The 25,189-nt window shown below is 39.5% G+C and overlaps 1 protein-coding gene across 2 annotated transcripts in view; it reads right to left on the bottom strand.

Moving 5' to 3' along the window:
* Positions 1–25,189, bottom strand: part of cfap65 (cilia and flagella associated protein 65) — a 54,090-nt gene that overhangs the window by 7,319 nt on the left and 21,582 nt on the right. For both annotated transcript variants that reach the window (XM_088606842.1, XM_088606843.1), the window contains exons 10-27: positions 23,441–23,641; positions 22,610–22,954; positions 21,680–21,817; positions 20,025–20,264; positions 19,287–19,511; positions 17,972–18,130; positions 16,429–16,594; positions 16,053–16,181; positions 13,101–13,314; positions 11,803–11,931; positions 11,217–11,393; positions 8,403–8,469; positions 7,594–7,704; positions 6,649–6,840; positions 4,385–4,543; positions 3,556–3,699; positions 2,761–2,877; positions 828–959 (exon numbers count right to left, since the gene is read on the bottom strand). In XM_088606842.1, coding sequence (XP_088462968.1) covers positions 828–959; positions 2,761–2,877; positions 3,556–3,699; positions 4,385–4,543; positions 6,649–6,840; positions 7,594–7,704; positions 8,403–8,469; positions 11,217–11,393; positions 11,803–11,931; positions 13,101–13,314; positions 16,053–16,181; positions 16,429–16,594; positions 17,972–18,130; positions 19,287–19,511; positions 20,025–20,264; positions 21,680–21,817; positions 22,610–22,954; positions 23,441–23,641 — 3,045 coding nt within the window. The remainder of the gene's footprint in view (positions 1–827; positions 960–2,760; positions 2,878–3,555; positions 3,700–4,384; positions 4,544–6,648; positions 6,841–7,593; positions 7,705–8,402; positions 8,470–11,216; positions 11,394–11,802; positions 11,932–13,100; positions 13,315–16,052; positions 16,182–16,428; positions 16,595–17,971; positions 18,131–19,286; positions 19,512–20,024; positions 20,265–21,679; positions 21,818–22,609; positions 22,955–23,440; positions 23,642–25,189) is intronic.

Raw genomic sequence — 25,189 nt, 5'->3', positions numbered from 1 at the left:
CTTTGGTAAGCACTTTCTTTTCAAGACTTCATTTGAGGAAAGAAAAGCCATTCCTTAAAAACCACATGGGGCGACACTGAATTTAAAACATACAGTGTCCTAGTTACTTTACTGTGTTTGTTCATAGTCTCAAAATATTTCCGACGTGCCAAATAAACATCATCCTTGCCGTGACCTCAGCCTTCATTAGAATATTTTGATACACATACACAAACTATAGTAGTTCACGTACTGTAGGGAGCTGCATCAGCACGTGCAGGCTGCAAAGGAACAAGTAAAGGTTTATAACATGCTGAAAAGAGAAGAAAAGAAACACACTGTTTCGGCTGTCACACCCGAAGAAGGCTCCACAGCCGAAACGTTGTGTTTCTTTTCTTCTCCTTTCAGCATGGAATAAACCTATTACTTGTTCTTCCTACACAAACTATATGCTGACAGTGCTGCATTAGTGATTGATATGAACTTTCAACTGAATTAATTTGAGCAAGACCAAAATTACAGCTTTTTGTATAAAACCAAATTTGATGATGTGTCTTTGAAAGTAAAGATGGGATGTCAATATATACTGTATATACTGTACATTCACATAAACAGGTAATTAGAGATTCTGTGAAATCACTGGTTTAACTTTCTCACTGTAACAAATGCACATACTGTAGAACTATTTTGACACCCTCTAGTTACCTATGACAGACTTTCCCCCCAGTTGTACCAGGTCCTTTAGAGCTGTTACTCAGATAGTTAAACCACACCTTCATAAATAAGAATGGTCGATATTACCAGTCAGTGGAGCTATAAGGCCGCAGAGAAGGGCCGATGGAAAATACCTTGGTCTGATCGTCTGCCTGTGGCCGGTTGGCTCTGTCAGTCAGGGTGAACTCATTCTTCTGCCTCTCCTTCTCCAGCTCCCACTGCTGTAGGTCTTGGCGATACTGCGCCAGGGCCCCTTCTGTGGTCACCTTAAAGCAGCACCCACAGGCTTAGCTATAGCAGAGGCTTCTGGGCAATGTCTGGGCACAATGCCAGCTCTTACAGTAAGTACAGCGACATTAACATTGTCAGACGTGACTTGAGGGGTATCAACCCGTGAAACATGTTTTCTGCGATAATGTTCCTAATTAGTTAACTTTAACCCTACAAATTAAGCATTTATCTCTCATGAGAAGGAAGCAGATTTAATTTGCAAGGATCCTGTGCCGATTCATCAGAAACACATTATATTCAGTACTTCAATATAAAACGGAGGACACGATGAACTGTCATTAAGACACTTCTGAAGTTTAGCATAGTTTAAAAATGAGAAAGATGTCCAGGGTCTGTGTGCGTGGCGTGGGTGAGAGAGGCTGGAGACGTCTTTACAGTCTTACTGACAGTTTTATTGCCCTTTTCATTACAGTGGGGCATACATATCATGGAGAAGAGAGAGAAAATGAAGGCTGGACACAGAGGAGGGATTCATGCTGTTTATCTTATCTGACTACTATAAGTTTGTGATTACTGTTCTTTTTTTAAGTCAATCAATCTTAAGTAAATCAACATAAAGTCAATGCATTAGTACTTTCTTTATCATTGAGGGAGGTTTACTTATGTCTTTTAACCATACATACCATAGACTGTAATGGACATCAGTATGTGTAAATTTGGCTATTCATGACAGTTCTCTGCACCGAACCCTCACAAATGTTGAGACCTTACCTTTCTCATATTAGATGTTGATTAAAGGGTTTTTCTGCCATTTTGATTAATCATTCGTGATTGTGACATGCTTGAGTGTCGTTATTGCATAAACATTAAATCACCTCATAAGTGAGAGAGATGATTGGGCACAGAAGTAATGATGAAGTAATTCAATTTATCGAATGTCATGCCTGGTGAAAATTAAGAAGGAAGAGCACTGGTACAAATCAATATGCCACTATCTTCTAGAGAAAAGCATGTTCATTTTGGAAGCTCGACTAAGCTCGCTGTCGTACAGTAGGTGCTCACAGCCAGCCCTTTCTAATTAAGATGTTTTAGACACAATCTGTTAACAATAGGCCACAATCTGGAAGACAGTGAATCACAACACCGTTCCAAAATTGATACATCACCATCAACAGTTCCACTGTATTAGAAATATCAGGTCATAAGAAATGGTTGAGGGTAACCTGACTACACAATAGTACATTAGACAGTACATTGGTCAAAATCCAGGACCTCAACATTTGGGCAGCATGACACAATGGCACAGAAATCTGCAAACTGGTACGAAGCATGTGTTGCAGAGGTATGGCCTGTATTGCTTTAGATTTTGGACAAACGTTACTAGTGTCCAAGTTTCACAGTTAATCAACATCAGCATTTGTCATTCCGATGACAATTATCGCTGAATATGTTGCAGTAATAAGTGATCCAAATTAAATTAATTATGTATTATGTTAATTATAAATTCATGCATTTATCATGTATCACAATACATAATGTTAAAATGTTTTTATTATCCTGTATATTTCTTTTTTGGTTTTTATACAATTTGCTACGTGTCTCAGTGAAACACATCTTTACAATCATTTTGATGGATGCTATTAATGTATTTGCTGTTCTTTCAATTTTTGTTTTTTACCTGTATTTTGTATTTGTTTTTTAGTCCTTAGATTCAGTTCACATGCAGATACAAATACAGATAAATTTCCACAAGGTGAAATATCAGCAAGTATGTATTGATTCTAAGTATCTAGCATCACATAGTGTCTTATACAGTACATCACAGACTTATCATACCTGACAGATGAGATCCAGGAGGTAGAAGCTGGGGCTACCAGAGGCATGAAGAGTGATTATACAGTGAGTGCTGTCTCCAGCAGCCAGCTCTCCACTCTCAGGATGTATGTGCACAGCCTGTGCAAAACACATCAACACAGCAGACTCATTGGCATTCACTTCATCTCTATAGCTTTCACTACAGTCTCACAGATCTACAGATGGGAAGAAACATTTTAGGTATCCATGACCTGACCTGGGGACTTCCCAACCTTCCCAACCTACAAAGCTCTCTGAATGGTTTTGAATCCACTCAGAAAGTGGCCTGCTGGTGTCACCTGTGGCTCCTGAGCTCTGCTCTCACTGTTTAGCCACTCTAGAGAATAACCGGCCTGAACTACTTGTTGTAAATTTGTATTGGAGCCGGCACGGACCATTTATGGAAACAGAAATGAGAAAGCAATATAAAAACGTGACAGGTTGCATTATTAAGTTTACATCGACTGAGACCTCAAAAGCCAGAGAAATGGATGACAACACAAGGGGCTGTGTTTCCTGCAGTCATCGCTGAATAAAAAAGGACATCTACAGAATGCACATTTAAGGGAGTTGATGGTACTGTTTCTATCAGTGCTTGCTGGCGCTGTGCTAAGTTGTGTGGATAGCTTAATTAACCATTAGGCAAAAATAATACCTGAAAACTCAGAGACTATACGTATAGAACTGGCAGATTTTTAAAAAGGGTAAATATTTTTTTGTTGGAGAACAGCCATTAAAGCAATCCTGTGACCTGATGAGGATGAAAAGGGCACGGACCTGGCTAGCATGCTGGGAGGTGTTGTGCCACGAGTAGAAAACTCTGTCCGTCTCTGAAGTGTTGTAGAGGAAGACCATGTGGGTCTTCGTGGAGCAGACTGGGATGTCGCCAAAGGATATGCTCTCTTCTGACAGGAACACCAGCTGCAGAGGAAGGGCATGTGGAAGAGAGCAATACCAAGGGATTTCTTACTGTTCAAAAAGTGAACATTTTGTAAGAAGCCATTTCTCCAGATCGAAAGAAAATTCAGAAGAACTGTACTGAAGAATGGTATTAAGAATGTTTTCTTAGGAAGTAGAAGCTTTCAAGAATACAGTCCTTCTACATTTTGGGACTGACACTTCATTTTTCAGGTTTATTTAATGAATCTGATTGTCTTAAACTTTGTGGAACGTTAAGTCTGCTGTGTACATGTATCAAGTGTGATTCTGAACCATGAAAAGCAAAGTACAAATAACAAATAATGGCAGTATATTATTTTCTTGAACGTCAGTAATTTTAAAGATCTAAATAAATGTAAAACATTATACATTAAATCCCTGGCATAGAAAATTGTTGTTAGTTTAAAATGCACAACAAAGGAATTGAACAGATGGTTAGCTCATTGTAATTTCTCCCTCTAAAGAGAGAATTACAAGTTAACATCTTGTAATGATGTTTATTGCCGAACAACATTTTTAATAGCAATGCTGAGTACAAATGTTAAGGAGATAAAGCCAAACAACTAAAAGACTTTAGAATTTCAGACAAACAAAATGAAAGTTATATTGAGCCAATTAACTTTAATTTGACTTGTAAATCAGCCCTGCCACATATGAAAGGTCTCACCTGTCCTGGTAAGGGTACTTTCTGCGTACTGGGCACAGAAAATGGGATGCAGTCAACTCTGAGAGGGGCTGCTTCTCCCAGAGCCCTCCCATCATACCCTGCTCCATTAAATGATACCAGAGCAGAGTCCCCCTCTAGAATGTGTATGGGAATATCCACCTGTGACCATAGGATACAGCATCAACAAACACACTCAATGAGGATGACATGGCACAGTTTTTGCTAGAGTGAATCAAAGACAGACATAATGTACTGTAAAGGAACAAGTCATAGGTTTATTCCATGCTGAAAACAAAAGAAAGAAAACACATCGTTTCAGCCGTGGAGCCTTCTTCAGGTGTGAGAGAGACAGAGCAGTAAGCAAAGGTAATGTAGCAGGAGAACAAGAGCTGGGAGAGAGGAAGAGCGAGAGGCGGGAGCAGGGGACAGGCAGAGTGGGCAATCAGGTGGTGTGGAGTCAGGATAGGTGAAGAGAGGTGTGAAATGAAACCTACAATGAATAGAGAGAATTTAGAAGAAAATAATGTACTGTCAGTGTCTGATGGTGTTCTAACTGGACCTGTACTTTTCAACAGCTGTGCTTTGAAGGAAGAGAAGGGGAAAAATATCGGTACAGAATGCTTTCCTATATGTCTATTTCATAGTCAGGTTTAACTAATAAAACAATCCCATTTAGTACATGAGCAAATGAGGTTGTCAAAACCTAGTCCTAACATAATCTATGTTTCTGATTGGGTCATGATGTCAGTTCAGCTGTTCTCAAAACAGCATATATGGGTGGAAGAGGAAATAGTATTTCTTGTTAATGAGGTATAATTTACAGCACAGAAATTCAGTGGATGGCAAAAAGCTAGTAGATGATGATGTTCAGAACACTAAGAATGGAAAACCAAAATAAAAATGCAAGTTGAAAGACACAATTCAATTGAATAAGTGGAAAACATACACTTGGGTGAATAAAGATGACATTTCTGGGTCTGCCTCATGGGTTTTCAAGGCATTTAACGTTTACTAAGATACTAAGATCTGTGGCATCTCTGCTTCATACGTACATTTAAAACTTTGTATTAATGTACTATTATCATGGTTCAGCCATGATTTCATGTTACCAGTGGGCAGATTTTCTGAGATTTACTGAGGTGGAATTAAGAAAATGTTCTCTTTTCTTTCTGTAATCAGATCATATACGTCTTACTTAACATTAACCACCTGCATTTCAGATATTTACCAAGGAAGAAATTAACAATATGCTTCAGGCAGAGAAATATATAGAAGTTCAATATAAAATAGTAAATGTTTAGAGGCAGAACCTCTAAAGGTAGCAGCTCTTAAGAAGAACAATTCTCTAGGGCTTGATAGCATTCTACTAATTGTACTTAAAGAAGCAAGATATGTTATTCATAGGCAATTGGAACAGGGTAGCTGTCATTATGGGGTGGTTGGTTAAAAACTCTATTGTACTATATAATGGTTAAATGATTTTGTAATAAGGTTATTAGAAAGACTGTGACAAACGTATGCATGTAGGTTAAGCGCACATGCTGTATATGCACATGGGAGCAGCACAGCACCTTGCTGGAGCTGAGTCTCGTTATGCTGTCTCTAAATGGTTAAGACTAACATCGAGCTGAAGAGGAAAGATTGCACACAGAGAAAACACAAGTCGTGAGAGAGCCCGGTTACACACAGTCTCCTGGGTAGAAGGTTGAATCTCTGTTACAGACGGTTAGACGGATTAAGGTTTATATCCATGGTTATTTATTGTTAGTTTGGGAAGAATGTGAAGGAAAAAACAACAGTTAGTTTTTCCACTATATAGAATTCCTGGACTTAAAAGAACGTCCTATACTGACAGGATGAAGGAACTTGAGCAGAGAAGACTACAAGGGGACTTGATACAATTACTTAAAATTCTTAAGGGCATTTACAGTCTGAAATAAATGCAGTCGACATCTTAAGGACAGACTGTGAAAGACAAACTTTGGATACAGGTGGTAACTATGTGGAAGTGCAGTTAAAACTCTGAACAGGAGGCACGTCTTGACACAAAGGGAACAAGCTACCCAGCCATAGTGTTGAAGCCGAAACCCTGGGTTCCTACAAGAAACAGCTGATGAGATCCTTCGATCATTTAGCTGTGAACTACCAAACAGACTAGATGGACTGTAACTCATTTACATTGAGTCACTGTATAATTAAGTACTAGATCATGATTAACAAGGCAATGAAAATCTAACACCATTAATAATAACACTCATGCTTACAGTATAGGTTTTGGCTTCCAGGGGAGAGAAGATCCACTCCACAACAGCTGTCCTCCCAGGCTGCACCTCTCCTCTGGGATTGAAACATTGAAAAATGGGATGTCCAAAATTCTCCTCCTTTAAGTCATCCAGAGGCTCCAGGTCAATGTGGTAGCATAGAGGCACTGAGCCTCCATTGTACAGCTCATAGACCTACCAAAAACACCAGTGTTCATTCAGTTCATATTCGGGAAGGGATCCAACACATACAGTAGGCCTGGCAAAGTCTGTGGTGTCTAGTGAACATTGTCCGTTAAGAAATAGGCTGCCCGTAACTTCATACCAGTTGGAGGAGTGTTAAATTAATGTTGTACTTTATTGTAATTGATGAAATTGATGTAATTGATGAAACCTGAATGACTTTAAACGAACAAGGTTAGGAATGAAACGTGCACTCATGAATGTTCATATAGATAGATAGTAACCATGAATAAGCAAAATATAAAGTCACATAAAATACATGAGATCACAACAGTATGTAACACATAAATAAAGGGATAAATAAATAGGTGGCAACAGGACTACATTTCCATACATTCATTGAGCAGTTTTATTGCAGAGGGGACAAAGGATTTCTTATAAATGTTTTTATTTGAATTTGGTACCCTATACCATCATTATGATGGGAGCGTTATGGATTGAGAATGGAATGGGTGCATACTGTACATACTTACACACACATATACTAAATAGGTGAATATAATCTAATATCGAATCAAATCTAATATCTAATAATGATATAATCTATAATCTAATACTGGATTTTGAGATGCAATATTTCATGGTGGGTGTCCCGCTGCATCTCTTTTATCAGTGTCCTGCAGGTTTAGCTCCTGCATCTTCTACTTTGAGTTCTTCCCACTGACTGTGCATCTGGCCTGGTGTGTCAGTGGCGTGGGTACTCACTTGTCTGGGAGGACTGAAGCTACCAGTGGCCACGGGGGCAAAAGTGTGTTTGGTGGACATGAAGTGTATGTAGGGCCTGTCCTTCTTCACTGTGACTCCAATGAAGTTCAACTGGAAAGAGAGGGAAAAAAGACGTGAACAGTACAGGTACAGTTTATAGCGCTTCCTTTTTAAAGACACAAGAGGGAGCCCATTCGTGAGAATGGTTGATCAGCTGAGCCTTCTGCAAACTTGATAGAGACTATTATATAAATGCTGTTAATATTGTAACAGGATGGCTGACTAAGACAAGGTGGAAGCTCTTGCCCGAGCTACATACCCCAGAAAGGCGTGAGGAATGACCTGCTGCCCTCAGTTACCTGACCCATTGCCACTTGTGAGCTTTCATTAACAACTGGGTGACCACAGGTCACACATGAACACTATAGTTGTTTCTGTGCATGAGCAACACACAAATTAAAGTTACACTATAATGTTGCTTCTAAGCATCTGCTATCTAGAAGCAAGCAATGTTAAAATACCATTATTCTATTACCACGTTATCTATTAATCCACTTTAGGAATGTAAAATGGAACTCAACCCAAATTTGAAAAAAATTAAAGGTACTGTATTAGTAACTTATTAAAAATGAATACAAAATGTGTGTGATTTTGTCACGTTACCAAAAATCACCGACTGACAGTCAACGAAAAAGACTAAATCAGATTCTTTACAGCAATACTTCTCCACTGTACGGGACTTTGAAAGCAAGGCCTGGGAAGTCAGGAATCACCCAGCTGTGCCCGACTTCTCCTCAGCTCTGTCTCACCAGGATCTCACGCCCATGAGACAGCTTCAGCAGGACGGGGAGACGATCTGTGCCAGCAAAGTCATGCCTAGAAGGACACGTCACCATATTAACAACACGAGGAATTAAATGATCCGTTACGCATCGTGGGTACTTTTTATTTTGAACTCTTTTGACCCAAGTGCACATTTTAGGATTAGAACTCAACAGGAAAGTGGTATGACCGACGGGCAGCAATTAAAATCCAGAGCAACCCTTGTCAAAACACAGACATTCAATGCTTTTCCTTTTTTAGAAAAATGGGATCGATCTTATTTTTGATCACATTTCCACTCTGAAAACATAGGGTGCCTTCCAGATTTATTCATGGATAAAACAGCAACAAAAAACACTAAATACCAGAGAAATTTATGGATTGAATAATATTTCTTGGTTCAATTCTGAAGATGTTTTATTGTAATCTTATTTTCGCTGCACAGAGCAAAGTTTTATTTTAAGGACACGAGAAAATGTACATGTGAGAGGAGGCTGTTTAGCCCCTTCTGGTAGTAAGTGGCAAATCAAGCCAAGGATCTCATCCAATTATTTATTGAACACTACCAAATTATTGATCCATACTTCCATTGCCCTTTGGGTAATGAAGTTCCATCTAGTCTCACTTTTAAATGCTAACTTCCATGTGGTTTTTCACTTGTGTCCTTTGGTTCGTGTTTTACCGTTCAATTTGAAGAATTCCTCTGGGTTGATTTGGTCAATTCTTTTGAGAATTTTAATACTTGTATCCGGTCACCTTTTAGTTTTTTCTACAAAAAGCCCGTCAGTTTGGATTTCTCGAAGTTTCAGACAGCCTTTGGTTGCTCCTCCCAGGACTGATATCTTTTTTTTCTGTAACTTTTTAGCTACAGTTAAAATTTAGGCCACAGCATTCAAAATAAAGCCTAAATTAAGCACTACACAATTTTTAACATGACATTGCTTGATTTTAATTCGAAGTGTTTAATTAATTACATTATACATACATATAAACTATTTACCATTACTAAAGTTCAGAAAGCACAAAGGTCACATACAGTGTATTCACACCCCCGTGGTCAGAAATGTGTTAATCCTCCTCTGGCGGCGATTACACTGACTAGACATTTCCTGCAGTATGCTATGGGGTTCTAGAATATCTGAGAAGATACTACAAATTATGGGATTTTTAATCATTGTTCAGATTTGCTAATGGTTCTTCAAACCGTAATCTGCAAGATTAAGATGGCCAGTCCTGATAATGTATTTTTTATACAGTTAAACACCTTGTGTTGTGTTGAAATGATTATCGTTCAGTTTGTTTTCAGTCAGGTTTGAGCTTCTTGGCAGAGAAAACCATTTTGGTGTGACCAACATGTTCTGGATTCTTGGACCTGCTGGTTTCTTCCTATTTTAACAAGGCTTCCAGGACCTTGAGATGTCAAACCACCATACAATATTTCACAGTGGGTGGAAGTGGTTTCTCCCCGTGAGGCTTCACCTCTTTTATACAAAACATAACACTTACAGTATGAAAAAGCCCAAAACATTCCATTTTCATTTAATTTTCATTGAAATGTAGTCTGTGGATTCGAATCGCCTCTTTTTGTGATACACCCTTGAAAAGGCTTTTTCCATTGCAACCCAACACGAATGCCACTTTCATGCAGGACATGTTGAATGGCAGCTTTTAGCACTGTATCCTGCAGATGCCAGTGATCGTTAGCTGTTGCTTATGGATTTACAGTTACCTCTCAAACCACTTCCCTCAACAGCCTCAACACTACAGTGGAAAGAAAGTGGTTGATTCAGATTTTTGTGAATTCTTCTTTAGTCTTCCTCTCATTTCTGGGGTCGCCGATAGTCTTCAGAGAACTTCCTACGATGCTGCACGCAGTTTAAAAATATTTTTCCACACATTATCTCCTTCCAGACCTCGAAGAAGCAGGAATAGTTTGGAGGCCTCTACCTGTATATACCTCTGGAGGTTTCCACTGCACTTCCAAAGAACAGAATGTTGTAGTCGGTTTGTTTTTGCTGAATTTTATGTTCGTGTTTTCTGGAATTTGATTATGACAAATATGGCTTTGCTCTGCATGATGCTTTAGCAATTACAGGGTATCATTTTTAGATTCATTTACAGCATATACATTATCCAATCCATATCTCATTCTGCTATCCAGTGTTTTCTGTTCCTGTTTCATCAATGAATGATTCTTGTAACACATGAGACTGGAGGGCACTGAGGAACCATATTTTCTAAGATAAAGTATAAATGAACAAGTAAAGGTTTATTCCATACTGAAAAGAGAAGAAACTTTCTCGGCTGTGGAGTGACACACCCGAAGCTCCACAGCTGAAATGTTGTGCTTCTTTTCCCCTTCTTTTCAGATGAAATGAACCTTTACATGTTCCTTTGCAGCCTATGCATGCTGACGCAGCTCCCTACTTGATGTATAAATGAGACATGATTACCCAGTATATATTTGTTTTTTCCAAATCTTAAAGATCCTAAAGACTGAGATTAGTTTACCCTTAATACAAGCTTAATTGGTGCTGAACAAACATATATTTTCAGGACAGCTCTTGTTAAATTGGGAAAGTAACATATTGTGCATCTCAAAGGTAAATTAAGCAAACACAAGAAAGAAAGAGGAGTTAGAGTGTGACTCATAATAGGCAATTAATTCCTCTTGTCAATACTGTGACACAAAATGTCAAAATTACAATTGCAAACGTCAAAACAAAATTAAGGGCTCAAACAAGCTATGATGGTGAAAAATAGGTACTGTAATGTATTTGGGTAACCAGAGGCTGCATTACCTGTAAGAGAGCTGTATTGCTCTCTGTTGCCCAGAAAGGAGCTTGCCAGATCGGGGGGAAACACTGAAGAGCTTGTTGTCCTGAACCCTCATCTCGTGTAACTCTGTGGGGTCGAACTCCCCACTCTCAGCCCAGTACTCCAGTTCAATCTGCTGGTCAGCTGGAAACAGGAAGGACCTGAACAACAGATCATAAATGCTGCCATTTCCGCTGGGTTCATTATAAGCTTAAATAGAGGCAACTAAACACTGTACTTTGGGTAGCCATGAATAAACTGGGTAATGTTTTTCTTTGACTTTTTACAGAACCCCACTCCAGAAAGTCCTTTTTCTTGTACATTACTGTTCCCCCCAGCAGAATAATAAAAAAACACAATGGTGTCAATTCTAAATAAAGCACGGTTGACCACGATAATAAGTAATTCTGGAGCAATTGGTGATGGAATTCTAGTAAACGGCTGTTTAAACTACCCATTCTGGGAGCATTCACGTTTTCTCCCTAGTTTGAGTGATCATGCTCTGATGTACTCAAATGTAAGGTAAAGGACTGTGAATTTTAAATACAAGTAACTGTTTTGTCGACCCACCACTCCACAGGAATGGGCCCCTTGTTCTCGAGCATCATCAGAACAGTGGAGGGTTCTGAGCCAAGCGGGGCGGCGCTGAAGTTGAAGTCCAGGAAAACGGGGGTGAAAACTGAGGGGCACCGGCGCACACTGCAGGCAAAACAGAGATCAGCACTTCACGGGACTCCGAGCAAACATTCGCACCGTGTGCAGACGACGCTAAACTCCTATTTAATTCCAGCGTGAGAGACGTCTGAATTCAAATCAGTCTTAAATGCTGAGAGAAGACTACACTTTTCTTCTAGAAACAAGACTCACAGAAAGAACATTGGTTTCACAGAGCTAGATTTCCCCCATCAAGAATGAAATCGTCCACCACCTTCTCAAAGACTCATGAGGTGTAAATGAGCACCTCATGAGTCTTTGTCTCGAATAAGCTGCGGACCTGGCAGATTTCTACATGAAGACATTCTGCAGGGCAGACATATTCTACATGGAGAATCAGAGCCAGAGTTAGAATAACGTCAGTCTCTGCAAAATTTCAAAATTCTCGCGTTCAAAGTACTGTATCTCACAAAAGATGAGTCTCCCAAAAAGGTGTTTTTGACTGCGTCAGAAGGCGTTTTGGCAGAGGTGCAATTGGCAAGAATCACTCGGATGAAAGCAAACACAAGCTGGTGTTACACAAAAGCAGGAAATCCTCAACATCCGCAAAATTCTATATTTGTGATTCGGCCGGTTCGCGCAAAATGTTTAGAAACCCCTTTTTTTCCAACATTCATGGGTCAAATTTGCCTATATATGGACTGCCCAGTCATAGAGTCATAAATGCAAGCACTGACTTACGCAGCATTTTCATCTCACAGATTTACTTGACCTGACCCTAGTCAAGGCATAGCTTGGTTAACAAAGACTTAACATGTTCATGAAGAAGTGCATCATGGGTTATGCCCATTAATCAGTTTCATTAAAATTCTCATCAATAAATACCAATAGTATCTGTCGTATAGCTGACAGCTGTAACAAAATATTACTACAGATGTGCTTGTGTGACAAGTGGCAGAACTTCACCCTATTTCCCCCATAAGGTCTTAAGCCTTGCCAATTCCCCATTCATGGAAATGTCAAGGTACCTAACCCTCACAAATACCAAGGATTTACTGTACAACACATACAGGCCTGAGCCTATTTAAAAAGGGGTTGGCAAATGCATCTGAACCTGTCTCCTGCAGACAGTGAGATTACATTGGGGCAGGTCAGCTGTAATGTGGTAGACAGATCTTGCGGAGTTCGCAGAATAAGCACGCTCATTGCAGCACCTGTGTCGAGTGGGCACTCTGTAGATGAGTTCTGAGGGTGTCGGGTCCCGCTGCAGGTAGGAGTTCAGGGTGTCCAGGGAAAAGAGGTTCCAGAGCTGCAGCTTGCTGATGCCCTCCATGCTACCTGTGCTGCGGGCATCGCACACAGAGAGCGTGGGGTACACCCCTTCTGCACACACCTGGCACAGGGTCTGGGCTTCCCCCATCACCTGTCCTGGACCAGAAAACACAGCACCATGGTCAGATCATGCCACCCACTTAATTTAAATACAACAATATAATACTACACCCTTCCAGCAGCCATATCACCCTGAAACTCACAACTCACAGCCCGCTGAAACTCACTAAGGTTGCTGCTGGAAGAGGTGTTAGTGGGGCCAGCAGGGGGCGCTCACCCTGCAGTCTGTGTGGGTCCTAATGCCCCAGTATAGTGATGGGGACACTATACTGTAAAATAGTAAAACCTTGGTCCTGACTCTCTGTGGTCATTAAAAATCCCAGAACGTTTCTCGAAAAGAGTAGGGGTGTAACCCTGGCATCCTAGCCAAATTTTCCCCTGGCCTTTACCAATCTTGGCCTCCTAATAATCCCCATCTATGAACAGGCTTCATTACTCTGTTCTCCTCCCTACTGATAGCTGGTGTGTGGTGAGTGTACTGGTGCACTATGACGGCCACTACATCATCCAGGTGGATGCTGCACACTGGTGGTGGTGGAGGGGAGTCCCCATTACCTGTAAAGCACTTTGAGTGGAGTGTCCAGAAAAGCGCTATATAAGTGTAAGCAATTATTATCCATTTTATTATCCATATTAATTATCCATTTTCTAACCCTGTCGTGGGGGAGCTGCAAGCAAGCGGCGCAAGGCAGGTTATACACTGGACAGGAGGCCAGGCCATAACAGGGCACTCACAGACACGCACGCAATCACACCAGGGCCAGTTTTACAGAAGTCAATTAACCTACTAGTATGTTTGTGGACTTTGGGGAGGAAAGTGGAGCACCCCTGGGGATACCTATGCAAGAACGGGACAGAACATGCAAACTCCACGCAGAAGGCACCCCAGGAACTGACCTCAGGGCCTCAGTACTGCAAGGCACCATTGCCGACCACTGTGCCTCCATGCACCCTGGGATACTAGTTGCAGTGGGAAGACCAAGAACACTGTACGACCAGAGCCAAAAAGCAACCGTAAAAACAGCAACTGAAGAATTTTCTCTTGCGTAAGGCATTCCAAAATCAAACCTTAACGTATAAATTGTAACCTTCCGTTCAAAAGCTGCCTTGACCTACCTGGTGAAGAACAGGGCTTGAAAACAAACAATATTTGTGGAAGTTTACCACTACTGTTTACAGTTATGAGATAATGCGTAACATAGACTTTAAATCTCACTGGCAGCCTTCCAGCTTAATACAATCTAACTTGAATGACAAAACCGAAAAGACTGAAAGATTCAGGGAGCTTTCATACATAGTCTAGTTGAAAATCTCTTACAGTAAATAATAGTAATTCAAGTCAGAGATCAGGTTAATTTTGGCAGGTGTGATGTTAGTGAGTAAGCAGATAAGCAAAATAAGGCTCACTTGAAAAGTGATCTTACAGTCTACAGTATGGTTCTCAGTTAAAGTCGAGCATTGCGAATGCAACTGGACAAGAGCTCACAAGCAGAAGAAACTGAACTACCTGGCTCATGTTGAAACCTGCCTAATTTTTATTCCTGTATATTTTCTTTTCCGCAGAAAGTAGTATATATTTACAAAGGTACACAAACACTTGTGTCCAATTCATAATATATTTCACTTAATTATGGTGTGGACATAGGATATTATTGGTGAAAGGCAGTGATAGAGAATATATTAATTCTATTAATTGGTAAAATGACCATGACAAAGTACAGGAAAGACTTTGAGTCACCCCAAAATCTAAAACTGGCACACAAATTCACATTTTAGCAGAACAATAAGGTACAAAAACAACTGAAGGTACAAAAACAATGGCACACACAAGTCAAGTCACAAGTCTGGCAGATGAGTGTGCATATCCCTGAGTGGCCTAGTTAAAGTCAACACTTGAATCCAGTGAAACCTGTTGAGCGAGCCTTGATGATCAGCATCCATCAACTATTGTCAATGAACTTGAAGACTGTACATGGGCAGAAATTATACTTAAAATACTGACAGCAATAATTACTGGAAAAGGAGATTCTATCAAATACTAACTTAGGGGGCTGAATATTTATGTAAGTAAACATCACTACATCATCTTTGCAGGTTTTGCTCCCAGTCAGCCTCTTTATATACATGTATATAGTAACACTGTTCAGTTTGATCATTAAATATAAGAATTTTAAAAAATATATCTAAAAAATGTGACATTGGTAGAGGATAAATATTTTTGCAAAGCACTAAACATTCACATTTTCTGCTTTGTGCTTCGTTTTGCTGCGTGTTTTCAATACTGGATTCATAATCATATGAAGTTTCCCTTCTGTCGTAAGTGCATATACTGAACATGCCGTAAAATGTAAGCCCCACAAGACCTAAAATCTTGTCCTGATCTTGAAAGAACACAAAAGAAAAGAGCACAAACCAATGATGAGCATAGCTTCCATCACATGTTTAGATCTTGTTTTAAAAAGCAGAATTGGCTGGATGCACCATCCGTACTCCGAGATACATTTTATTAAACTGCTGGTAATGTTTCAGGACTAAAGCTTTCATAAGGACAAACTCTGTGATCAGATAAATCAGATCATCTTAAACAAACTAAGTACATAAGTCACCTTAATTTGGCATTTAAGGGTCTGGCTCTAAATATTTTTAGTGAAAAACAGTGCATTTTGTACTACAATAATAGAGTCATATAAAGCATTTGTAAGAAAGATAACTGATTCACTGAAACACACAGCAGACCTTTCTTTAGGTTTGTAAGAAGCAGCTCTCCTCCATACCTCTTGAGGTGAGAATCTGATAGGTGATGGACCAGCGATAGTGAACTCTCCTGGCGGGTTTGATTGTTGCCTTGACAACTACTTTTGATCTTGCAGGGATTGTTCCACTGTAGTACTCCAACTCGAGGGCTAAAATCCACAGAGAAACAGAAGAAAAGGCAGTTTTATTGTGGTGTGTTTCATGGTTGTAACGATCTAACAAAAAGATGCTGTGGCCATTTTTCCAATGCAGGACAAAAAATGAATTCAAAGGAAACATTAAAAGCTTGTTACATTCGAGGCCAATGGCATACAGAAGGCCTATAAAATTTATTTTTTAGAAACCCAAAGAAAGGTAAAAAGTTGTTTGAGTTAGAAAGCTCTGAGAAAGCTCTACCGGTGGGGTCATTCTGCGTTTCTTCAGGGCTGCAGTGCCCAGAGATGTCTTGACCTACAGTCAGGGAGAAGCTGAGGGTGCAGGACCCATTGTTTAGCAGCACCAGGTCACATGTCTGACAGCTGCCAACCAGCACTGTCCCCTGGTCCAGGACAGCATGCTCTGCCTGCAAGACCAAGACAATCACAGTCTACATACGGTATCACTTCACACGCAGACATTAAACGGACATTTGAAGACACTGAATGAAGATTCAAGAGAGCACAATACCAAATCATGATTACAGGCTAATCATCGCGGTACAGATCATACAATAATGCAACATTTATTCTAAACCAATTCTTCTCAAAACTGTTCTCCCTGTGTTTCTGTGGGTTTTTTTGCTGGACATGTTGGCTTCCTGTTACATGTCAAAGACATGCAGGTTAGAGTTCGCTGGTTTAACTAAATTCTCCCTTTCCCATGTGACATTTTCAATAGGATTCCTATTTGGGATAAGGTTGTATCTAGTACAACTAGAGATGAAAAGAACTTCATTACATCGCTGAACTGAATGGCCTCCTCTTATCAGTGACCTTTCCAAATCACGCTAACTAAAATTATTTTTGTACTTTCTATTTCTGTTGTTCTCATGTGTCTCCAAGTAGGTATGTACCGTTAAACACCTTCAAGGACTTCAAGAGGAGGGGGGATACATCTTTTGTCTAGCATATTTGGTTAATTCTTACATAATTCCAAATGTTTGCTCTAGTTTTAAACTTTCGTCTCTGTCTAACTCTCTCATCAGTAAAGCATTTGACAAAGTAAAAAAAAAATCAAAAAAGGATGCAGGGCAGTATTTGTGACAGAACTAATAATTTATATAGTGAAGGAGTATATTCTTATTTTAAAGGTTTTCACACACATAATAAACTAAAGCATATTACAAGAGTATGGTGCAAATCTCATTGACAGCAAATATCAAACATAAGGTTGACAGACTCAATGATTTTAACAGCCAGTAAAAAAAGAGAAAATAATTATAATTATATTAATATAGCACTGACCATTATGTTATTATGCTTTGCTTCTTCACTTTAAAGAAGGAAATACATTTTTAGTGTATATATAGTGTATAGTATATAGTATACTGTATATAGAATATCTACACACCCTTTCCAGCTAACACATTTTGTGACTTAATGTAACTGCCTGAAATCAAGACACATTAAATCAGAGTTTATTTTACCTTTATCTACACCTTGTAACACACAACCTCCAAGTGAAAAACATATGTTCCAACATTCCAAAACGTAATTGCAACACATGAAAACCTAGAAAATTGGGTTGGATAAGTGTGCATGTCACTTGGTAGTAACAACTGTAAATTAGCTCTGATGTACCCAATTGCCTTCCAAATCACACAACAAGCTAGTTATCCTCTGTTACTAACCTAAACAACTATTCGCAAACAGCTTGCAATAAAGATGATAAATGTTGTATAAAAAACAATGATCTATTGTTGATCTGCTTTCCCAAAATTGGGACGTAAATGAGTATTCACCTCAATGGATCCTTGTGAGGCCACTCCTATGACTCTCAAGGAAAGACGTGTCTTTTTGATGGAGAAAGCACTGTTCTGTTCCTGAAGAGGCCAAAATGTCAGGCTGGGCTTCATAGTGTACTGTGTCTCCTCCAGTGGTGAAAAAGACCAGGTCTGTGCCTAGTGGATACAGTACAATACATATGGAGAAAAATAAACAATAAGTGTATGCAGAAGTTCCCTAACGGTTTATATTATGAAAGGGCTGTGACTCCAGACAAGATGGAGATTCATATTTGGACTATATTCCCTAGAAATCTGTGGTCATGCTCTATAACTACTCATGTGGGAATCGCACATGGCACAAGTTTTTTTTTTATATATATATACAGTACATAAAAAACAAAACCGGCAAATTTCTGAATGAAGTGCTCTGTGCTTCATTGTCACCAATTCCAGATAAATGACTAAGCACTAAGAGGCAAACTCAGATTAAACACTGAAAATAGTTTTGTTTATGATAGTAATAATATTGGGCCAGTGATGGGTGTGAAGAACGTGATGGTTTTTATAATTGTGATAAATGCAAAAGGTTCAGCAAGACTGTATTAATTTGAACTTGTTATTATAGCAACTGTAGATTCAATAGATTTCAATAAAATGGAATACAATTAAGCATCCAAGTGTAAAAGTAAAAATGTAGCAAAATATAACTCAGTTTTGAAAATCATACTAGAAAGCACAAAATTATAAAAGGACAACTGGTTAAAGTATTCAACTATCAGCTAAACTTCAGCCCTTAGTTTTTTTCAATGACAATCCAAATCCAAATCAGTTTATTATCTAATTCCAAAGCAGCAGGTCTTCAATCCATAAAACTACACATTTTAATTTGGTATCGGACCCAGGCTTAACTATAAGAGCTGATGTTTTATATATTGTCTGAAAAATGAAACTGTGCTCTGAAAAATTAATATTTCTTAGTACCGAATATATGACATCATGGATGTTTCCTTAAACTTTGTATTTCTCTAAATTCATTACATCATCTTGCACATTAGGTTGTAAAGGACTAAGCTCAGGAGCCCAACGGAGTAGGATTCCTCTGCTGGCTGCGGGATTTGAACCCCAGCAACCTTCCAGCCACAGGAGCATATCCTCAGCCACAGTGCCACCGCTCCAGCAAATATTATACACCTAATGTGTTAGCAGTTATATTATTTATTGGTGCACACTTTTAAAATGGCATGATTTTTCATACTGCACATGTAGTGGTTTGATCATTTGTGAAGCTAAATGAAGCTGTGTGGAGGAAATCTGGATTCAAGCCACGTACCAGGGATTCATTGGGCTGAATGATGCCCTCCTGTGGTGAAACTGACAGCACACAGCAGTCTGGGCTCCAGGTCTTCCATCTGAAACACAAAGGCACTCGGCTGACGTTCTTAATGATGTAAGAGCGCTCGGAGGAGAAGCCCACTGCTGTGGGCCTAAAGAAGAGAGTCCCATCTCCCTCCAGGGACATCTTCGGTTTCTCGGCCACACTCAGTATAGTGATCTCCTGCAAACAAACAAACAAAAAAAAACATATCAGAAACTGAAATTCACAGCTCTCTCAAAAACACCGTAGAGAGGGATGGATTCATCCAAAACCAACCAGGCTATATGTAGTAAGCCAAGGGTTACGAGAGGCTTTTATGCCCACAGGACTGAAAACCTGAAATGTTGTACCATTTACAGACAATGCACTGCAAAAACATTTGTTCAGAATACTATTCACCTTTCAAAATTGACATTACTGATCTGGAATCAGCCCAAAGATGGTTTAAAGGACTATTTAGTCCTGAACATCTTGTCTTGATCCATCGTCCCATCTTGATTCAATCATTCACAATCCTCAAAAGGTGCAGACAAAATCAACACAACCCACTCAAGATCAACAGTAAAAATCAACTGGAAACAATGTGTACAGTATTTGCAACTAAGACTTCTTTAAAGGGTTGTGGGAATCTGGAACACAGCTATCCAAAAATGTTGTTGCTGAAGCTAGATAATAAGATCCTCAATTATTCACCTCAATGTGCTCCTGAGAGGCATTCAGCTGTAGAGACAGGTGCAATTTCTGATCATTATCTATGGTTGGAGTAGTTCTCAGAGTAAAGATCTGGTGAGCCCCTGGGTGGACCAGACCACTGGTGGGCTTCACTGTAACCACAGGACAGTCCTTTGTGTCCAGATTGAAAATGATGGGCAGCTCCCCAGTATTCTGGAACAGAATGGATCTGTAGGACTCTTGGTTCAGGGCTGGGAACACCTGAAAGTGGGAAAAACATGCTGTTACTAACATTTCAAGATGGAGCTTTTTTTACTACTGTCTTTTATTACATCCACATGGAATCAATAACCTCAGAAATTTCAAAGCCAGAGTCAAAGCTTTGAAACCACCCCACAAGTATTTGTATTTGATGTATATTTAAGTCACGAGAACGTTGTTTTTACTTATGATCTCTGCTCCACAATAGTTGATTGGTTGTGAATGCAGTGCCAGTGTCCACGTCACTCATCTTTTCGGGTAATTTACGTTATTAAAGATGTACTAAAAAGTAGAAATATATTTTAAGCAGCAGACAAAGATTTTACTTTTAAATATTCAGTTCATAACTGTTGGTATGGCAGGACCATGACATGACTGGAACAGGGACAAGGACAGTTCAGAAATGGTCACATTTACGTATAAGGGTATTTTTCACTCTTCAATGTCCTTATCAAATAAAATAATTAATAGGCCATATTAAATTGGCCCTGGTGCGAGGTGCGAGTGAGTCTTCCTGTGTCTGTATTTGTGTCTGTGTGTGCCCTGAGATGGACTGTTCAATTATTTTGTTCCATTTCTACCCCACTTACTGCAGGGAGAGCGCATTTCACTTGCTAACAGTTTCGCTATGAAAGGGAATGCTGGGTACAAAAGGGGTGAAAATGTTTGTTTCACCATCCTAAGGTCTTCTGGCAAACGTTTAAGGGTTCCCAAATGTAAGTCAAACAGATGCAAACACTCCTTTGTTCCACTATCCATTAAAGCTGTCAACGCAAATGTCAAGGATAAACACAATTTTGACTCTTACAACCCACTTGAGTGCAATATGTTTTTGTGAGGTTTTAATAGAATAATGTTTTCCTTTTCTTCTTTTTTTAAATTTTGTTTGCATTCTATTTAAATGTATAGGAGTGCTGTGTGTCCATAAAAAATTTCCCTCAGGGGACAACAATAAAATCTTATCTTATCTTATTAGATAGACATCAGAGGCCACAATTATCCTTAAATCAAGATCCAACCTCCCACCAGCTCTCAATGAAAGACGAATCTCATTTTAAATCTCTCTGCCACAGCCAAAACACTTTGTTTTTTGTTTCATTTTGCTTTTCAAAACGAAATTGGCTCAACTAATAGCTCACATACTGACACAGCTCCCCACTCAAACCAACCTCTCCAGACCAAAACAATTCTGTAGATTTCAGAAAAAAAAAACATACATCTTGTGATTGAAGAATTTGTATCCAGTCAGTAAACAAAAGCAGTTTTTGTTTTTCATTAAAACAGAGGTTTTGATGTTTGTGACCTGATGTGGTCACACAAAAACGCGACCTATGAAAAAAAAGTGAGGTATCGAAAAATATTTTGATACAGGTCGTCTCAGAATCTCTGTGACATCTTGCCTGGGAGCGACTCACCACTTGTGGGCGATGGAGCACATAGCGGGGAATGAAGTGTTGATGGCCAGGCAGAAAGGAGTGACCACTGACTCTCAGTGTCAGACACCAGGGGGGGCACAGGGTGCTATCCTCCACATAACAGCTGTCCTTCATGGCCTGGAAAGCACAGGAAACATTTACTTATAACTGTGAAGTTCTCTGGCTGCTTCTTTTAACCAGTGCAAACTCAATTTGAATTGGTACAACTGAGCATTTTATCGAAGCAATCTGAGTGAACAAGTCTCTTGTTCAAGGGAATGATAGAACTGTCCCATGCAGGATTCGAATAGACAAGTTACAAATCTTGAGCCCTCAGCCCTACTCGGCTCTGCTTCCACATAAAACTGCTTCTTTTGGTCCTTTTTGTCTACCTTTAAAGGTATAATGAGCATCCAATGGGAACTTGGGGGACTATCGTATATGGACAGGGTGAGGGAGATAAATATCTTCAAGCTGACAGAGGGGATTCAGAGAAATTTGATCCAAGTATACAAAATCCTCTAGTGTATAGATGGGTTCAACCAAGGTGACTGCTTCACACTCACTAGTGAAAAAAGAACACAGGGTCATAGTTGTAAACCTAAGGGAAATTAATTCAAGCCTGAGAATAGGAAACTCTTCTTTACTCAAAGAGTAGTGGCCATCTGGAACAGGCTTACTAGCCAGATGGTTGAGGCTCAAACTCTGGGAACCTTTAAGAAATGGATGAAGAAAATTTTACATTCACTTAGTTTCTAAACGTTATTTGCTACTGCACCAAATTCAGAAAGTTGCTAACAGAAGCAGAGCATTACTTTATATTCACAACGGGAAGGTTGTTATCACTACAATATGGTCATAACATGAAGGCATTCTGTCTAAAGTGGCTTCTCCCATCAAACCACTTTAGCTATCACGGTCCTACTGTACCTTATAGAAAGCAAAACACTCCAGCTCAGCCCCGTTGATGGTGTTTTCATGGCTAGGAGTGTAGGTGACCCTGAACGCGTTGGTTTTGAGGGGATGGAGGTCGCAGGTCACGGGGGTCACGCTGAACGGACTCCCCCCGGGACTGGTCCAAACGACGGTCAGCCTTCCCTTGGTGTGGTTTGTCAAGGAGACCGAACGGGAAGGGGAGCCACTGTGGAAGAGGAGCTCTGGTGGGTCAATGGTGACGTGAGGGCGGCTGGTCGCACCCGAGTCCTCCTCGAAGTATTCCGCCATCGAGCTCGACACGGGGGGACTGGGGGTGGCAGGTGGTTCCTCTTCAGATTCCTGGAACACAGACACTTGAAATGACTGAAGGAGCCAGTGGGGTGGTGGTGTCTTCTCTGCAAAGTGCAGTGCAGACTGACTACTAAGCTTGTGACCCTCCAGCCTGTGCTAAAGCAGTAGTTCCTTTAACAATATACCCGAGGACCTGCTACAACCAGAGATGCTCTGTATTCGATCACTTTTGGCTTTATATCGATCTTGAGGTCTTCATTTACAATTTGAACAGTTAACAACATGTTGAATTTCACCAACAGAGCGTTGGTTGTTCTCAGTGGCTCCGTTGTGCATGATAAGAGACTATGAGTCAGAAGAAAAAAATGGAATTTAAGAAAAAAGCAACTCAAGAATATGTAAACTTTTATAAGTAGCTTAAGATTGTTTGTTAAGGTTCGTTTGTTTGTTCCAACCATTTGCCGTTATGTGGCAAGATGGTGCAAAGAGATCTGGTATGAAGGGTTAAGGTCTGATACAAGGTTCTCTTCGTACCTGGTTTGGAAGCAGGAGGGCTCCGTCCTGGTCCAGCTGTAGCCGGTTCTCTGCCAACATGGCACTTAACATGTCAGGTGGGTAACAGGTCAGCCCCCTCTCTAGTATCTTGTGGTACAGGTGTAGGTGTTTGGCATTAAGTATCGCTGGCTTCCATTGCTCAGAGTGACACGTGCCTATGAGGTCCAGGAAAATGGGATTCTACGAGAAACACATATTATAACAATCAATCCTTTACATTCCTTTTAGATCCTGTATTCCATCAGACGTTATTACACCATCATGAAGAACATCTTGTTTTTAACGATAAAAGTATTTATGCATTCATTGGTGGGGTGGACTGTCTGCCCACGTGTTTGTCAAAACTACTGTACAGTAGCACCAGGCTACAGAACTAAACCTAGAATCACAGAGCTAAGGCCTATAAAAGAAATACTAGATGTATATCCACCAATGGTACTTATCTTGAGTGCGAGTCTTAATCAAAGAAAAACAGGATTTCAGCTCTTTCTGTACTACAGTGGTTATTGTTTACCCATTTCCTAATTAAAACAGCTAGGCCTGCGTTAGTTGCCTGTTAGTTTAGAGTATGGTCCTAATCACATGTAGTGTGGGGTGTTATTTACATTAGTTTTGATGGCAATGAGTTTACTTCCAATTCCATTCACTTATATAGTGTCTATAACCACAACATATTTTGCACAGTGGCCTTACTGCAAAGGACTTCAGAGAGATGTCCGGATAATTTGACCAAACTGCTATGGATTGGTGAGAGTCAACATACATGTTTTTGTTTTTCTTTTGCAGTTTTTGGTAACATTTACCTTCTTTTACCCATATGGCTTTCATTTTTTTTTACAATAAATACATAACAATAATTATACAAACAATACCAAACACTACAAATGAAAATAACACAATGTAGAAGACAAAAAGAGAAGAAAAACCCTTAAGAATAAACACAACAACAAAACAAACACAAAACAATATAACCCTTTTTTCCCCTACCACAGACTACTGTAGCTTATAATATAGTAGGAAGCTCCAGTTCCAAGCAGAATATACACAAAATTAACATGAAATAATTACTATATAATCCCCACCATAACATTACTCAAAATATTGAAATATTTTATGAGAAGAATATAAAATAAAGTTTCCAAATCTTGCAAAATTCATATTTTTCCCTCCATCATTCCTGCACACATCCGTTCAAATAGCAAAACTGTTAATATCTCAACATACCACTACTAATGGTTGGAGTAGAATCCTAAACTTAGTCCTTTTGTAGACTGCAAATACAATTTTTTAACCAATATAAGCTGGTTAGTAGTCAACTGTATCTGGAGGATATTATCAGTAATACCAATCTATCAATCATACAAAACCAAGGATTGAACTTCACTTGAGATTTCAAAATCTTTTCTAGTTTAATTCCAATCTCATTGCAAAACAATATTTCTCCAGCCTCAGATAGGGCCCTTTCCCAAGTTTCCATCCAGAAAGTGTCTCCCCACTCTATTTCTCAAGCCCTTACAACATTTTTCACGTTTCCTTTCAAGTTAATATTAAAGGTTGAACCAACAACAGATAAAAAGTGCTGAGGTTGTTTTCTTTGTAATGAAAGTGAATCAACAGAAGTACAAACAGACCCTTCCACAGGAAAATGCATGTTTGTAACAATAAAATCTCTCAATTGCAGAAACTCCCAAAAAATGAGAATATGTTATATTTCTTGTTGAATTTCCT

Source organism: Lepisosteus platostomus, chromosome 14 (genome assembly GCF_059453375.1).
Source record: "Lepisosteus platostomus isolate fLepPlt1 chromosome 14, fLepPlt1.hap1, whole genome shotgun sequence".
Lineage (NCBI taxonomy): Eukaryota > Metazoa > Chordata > Actinopteri > Semionotiformes > Lepisosteidae > Lepisosteus > Lepisosteus platostomus.
This window is presented reverse-complemented; position numbering and strand designations above follow the sequence as displayed.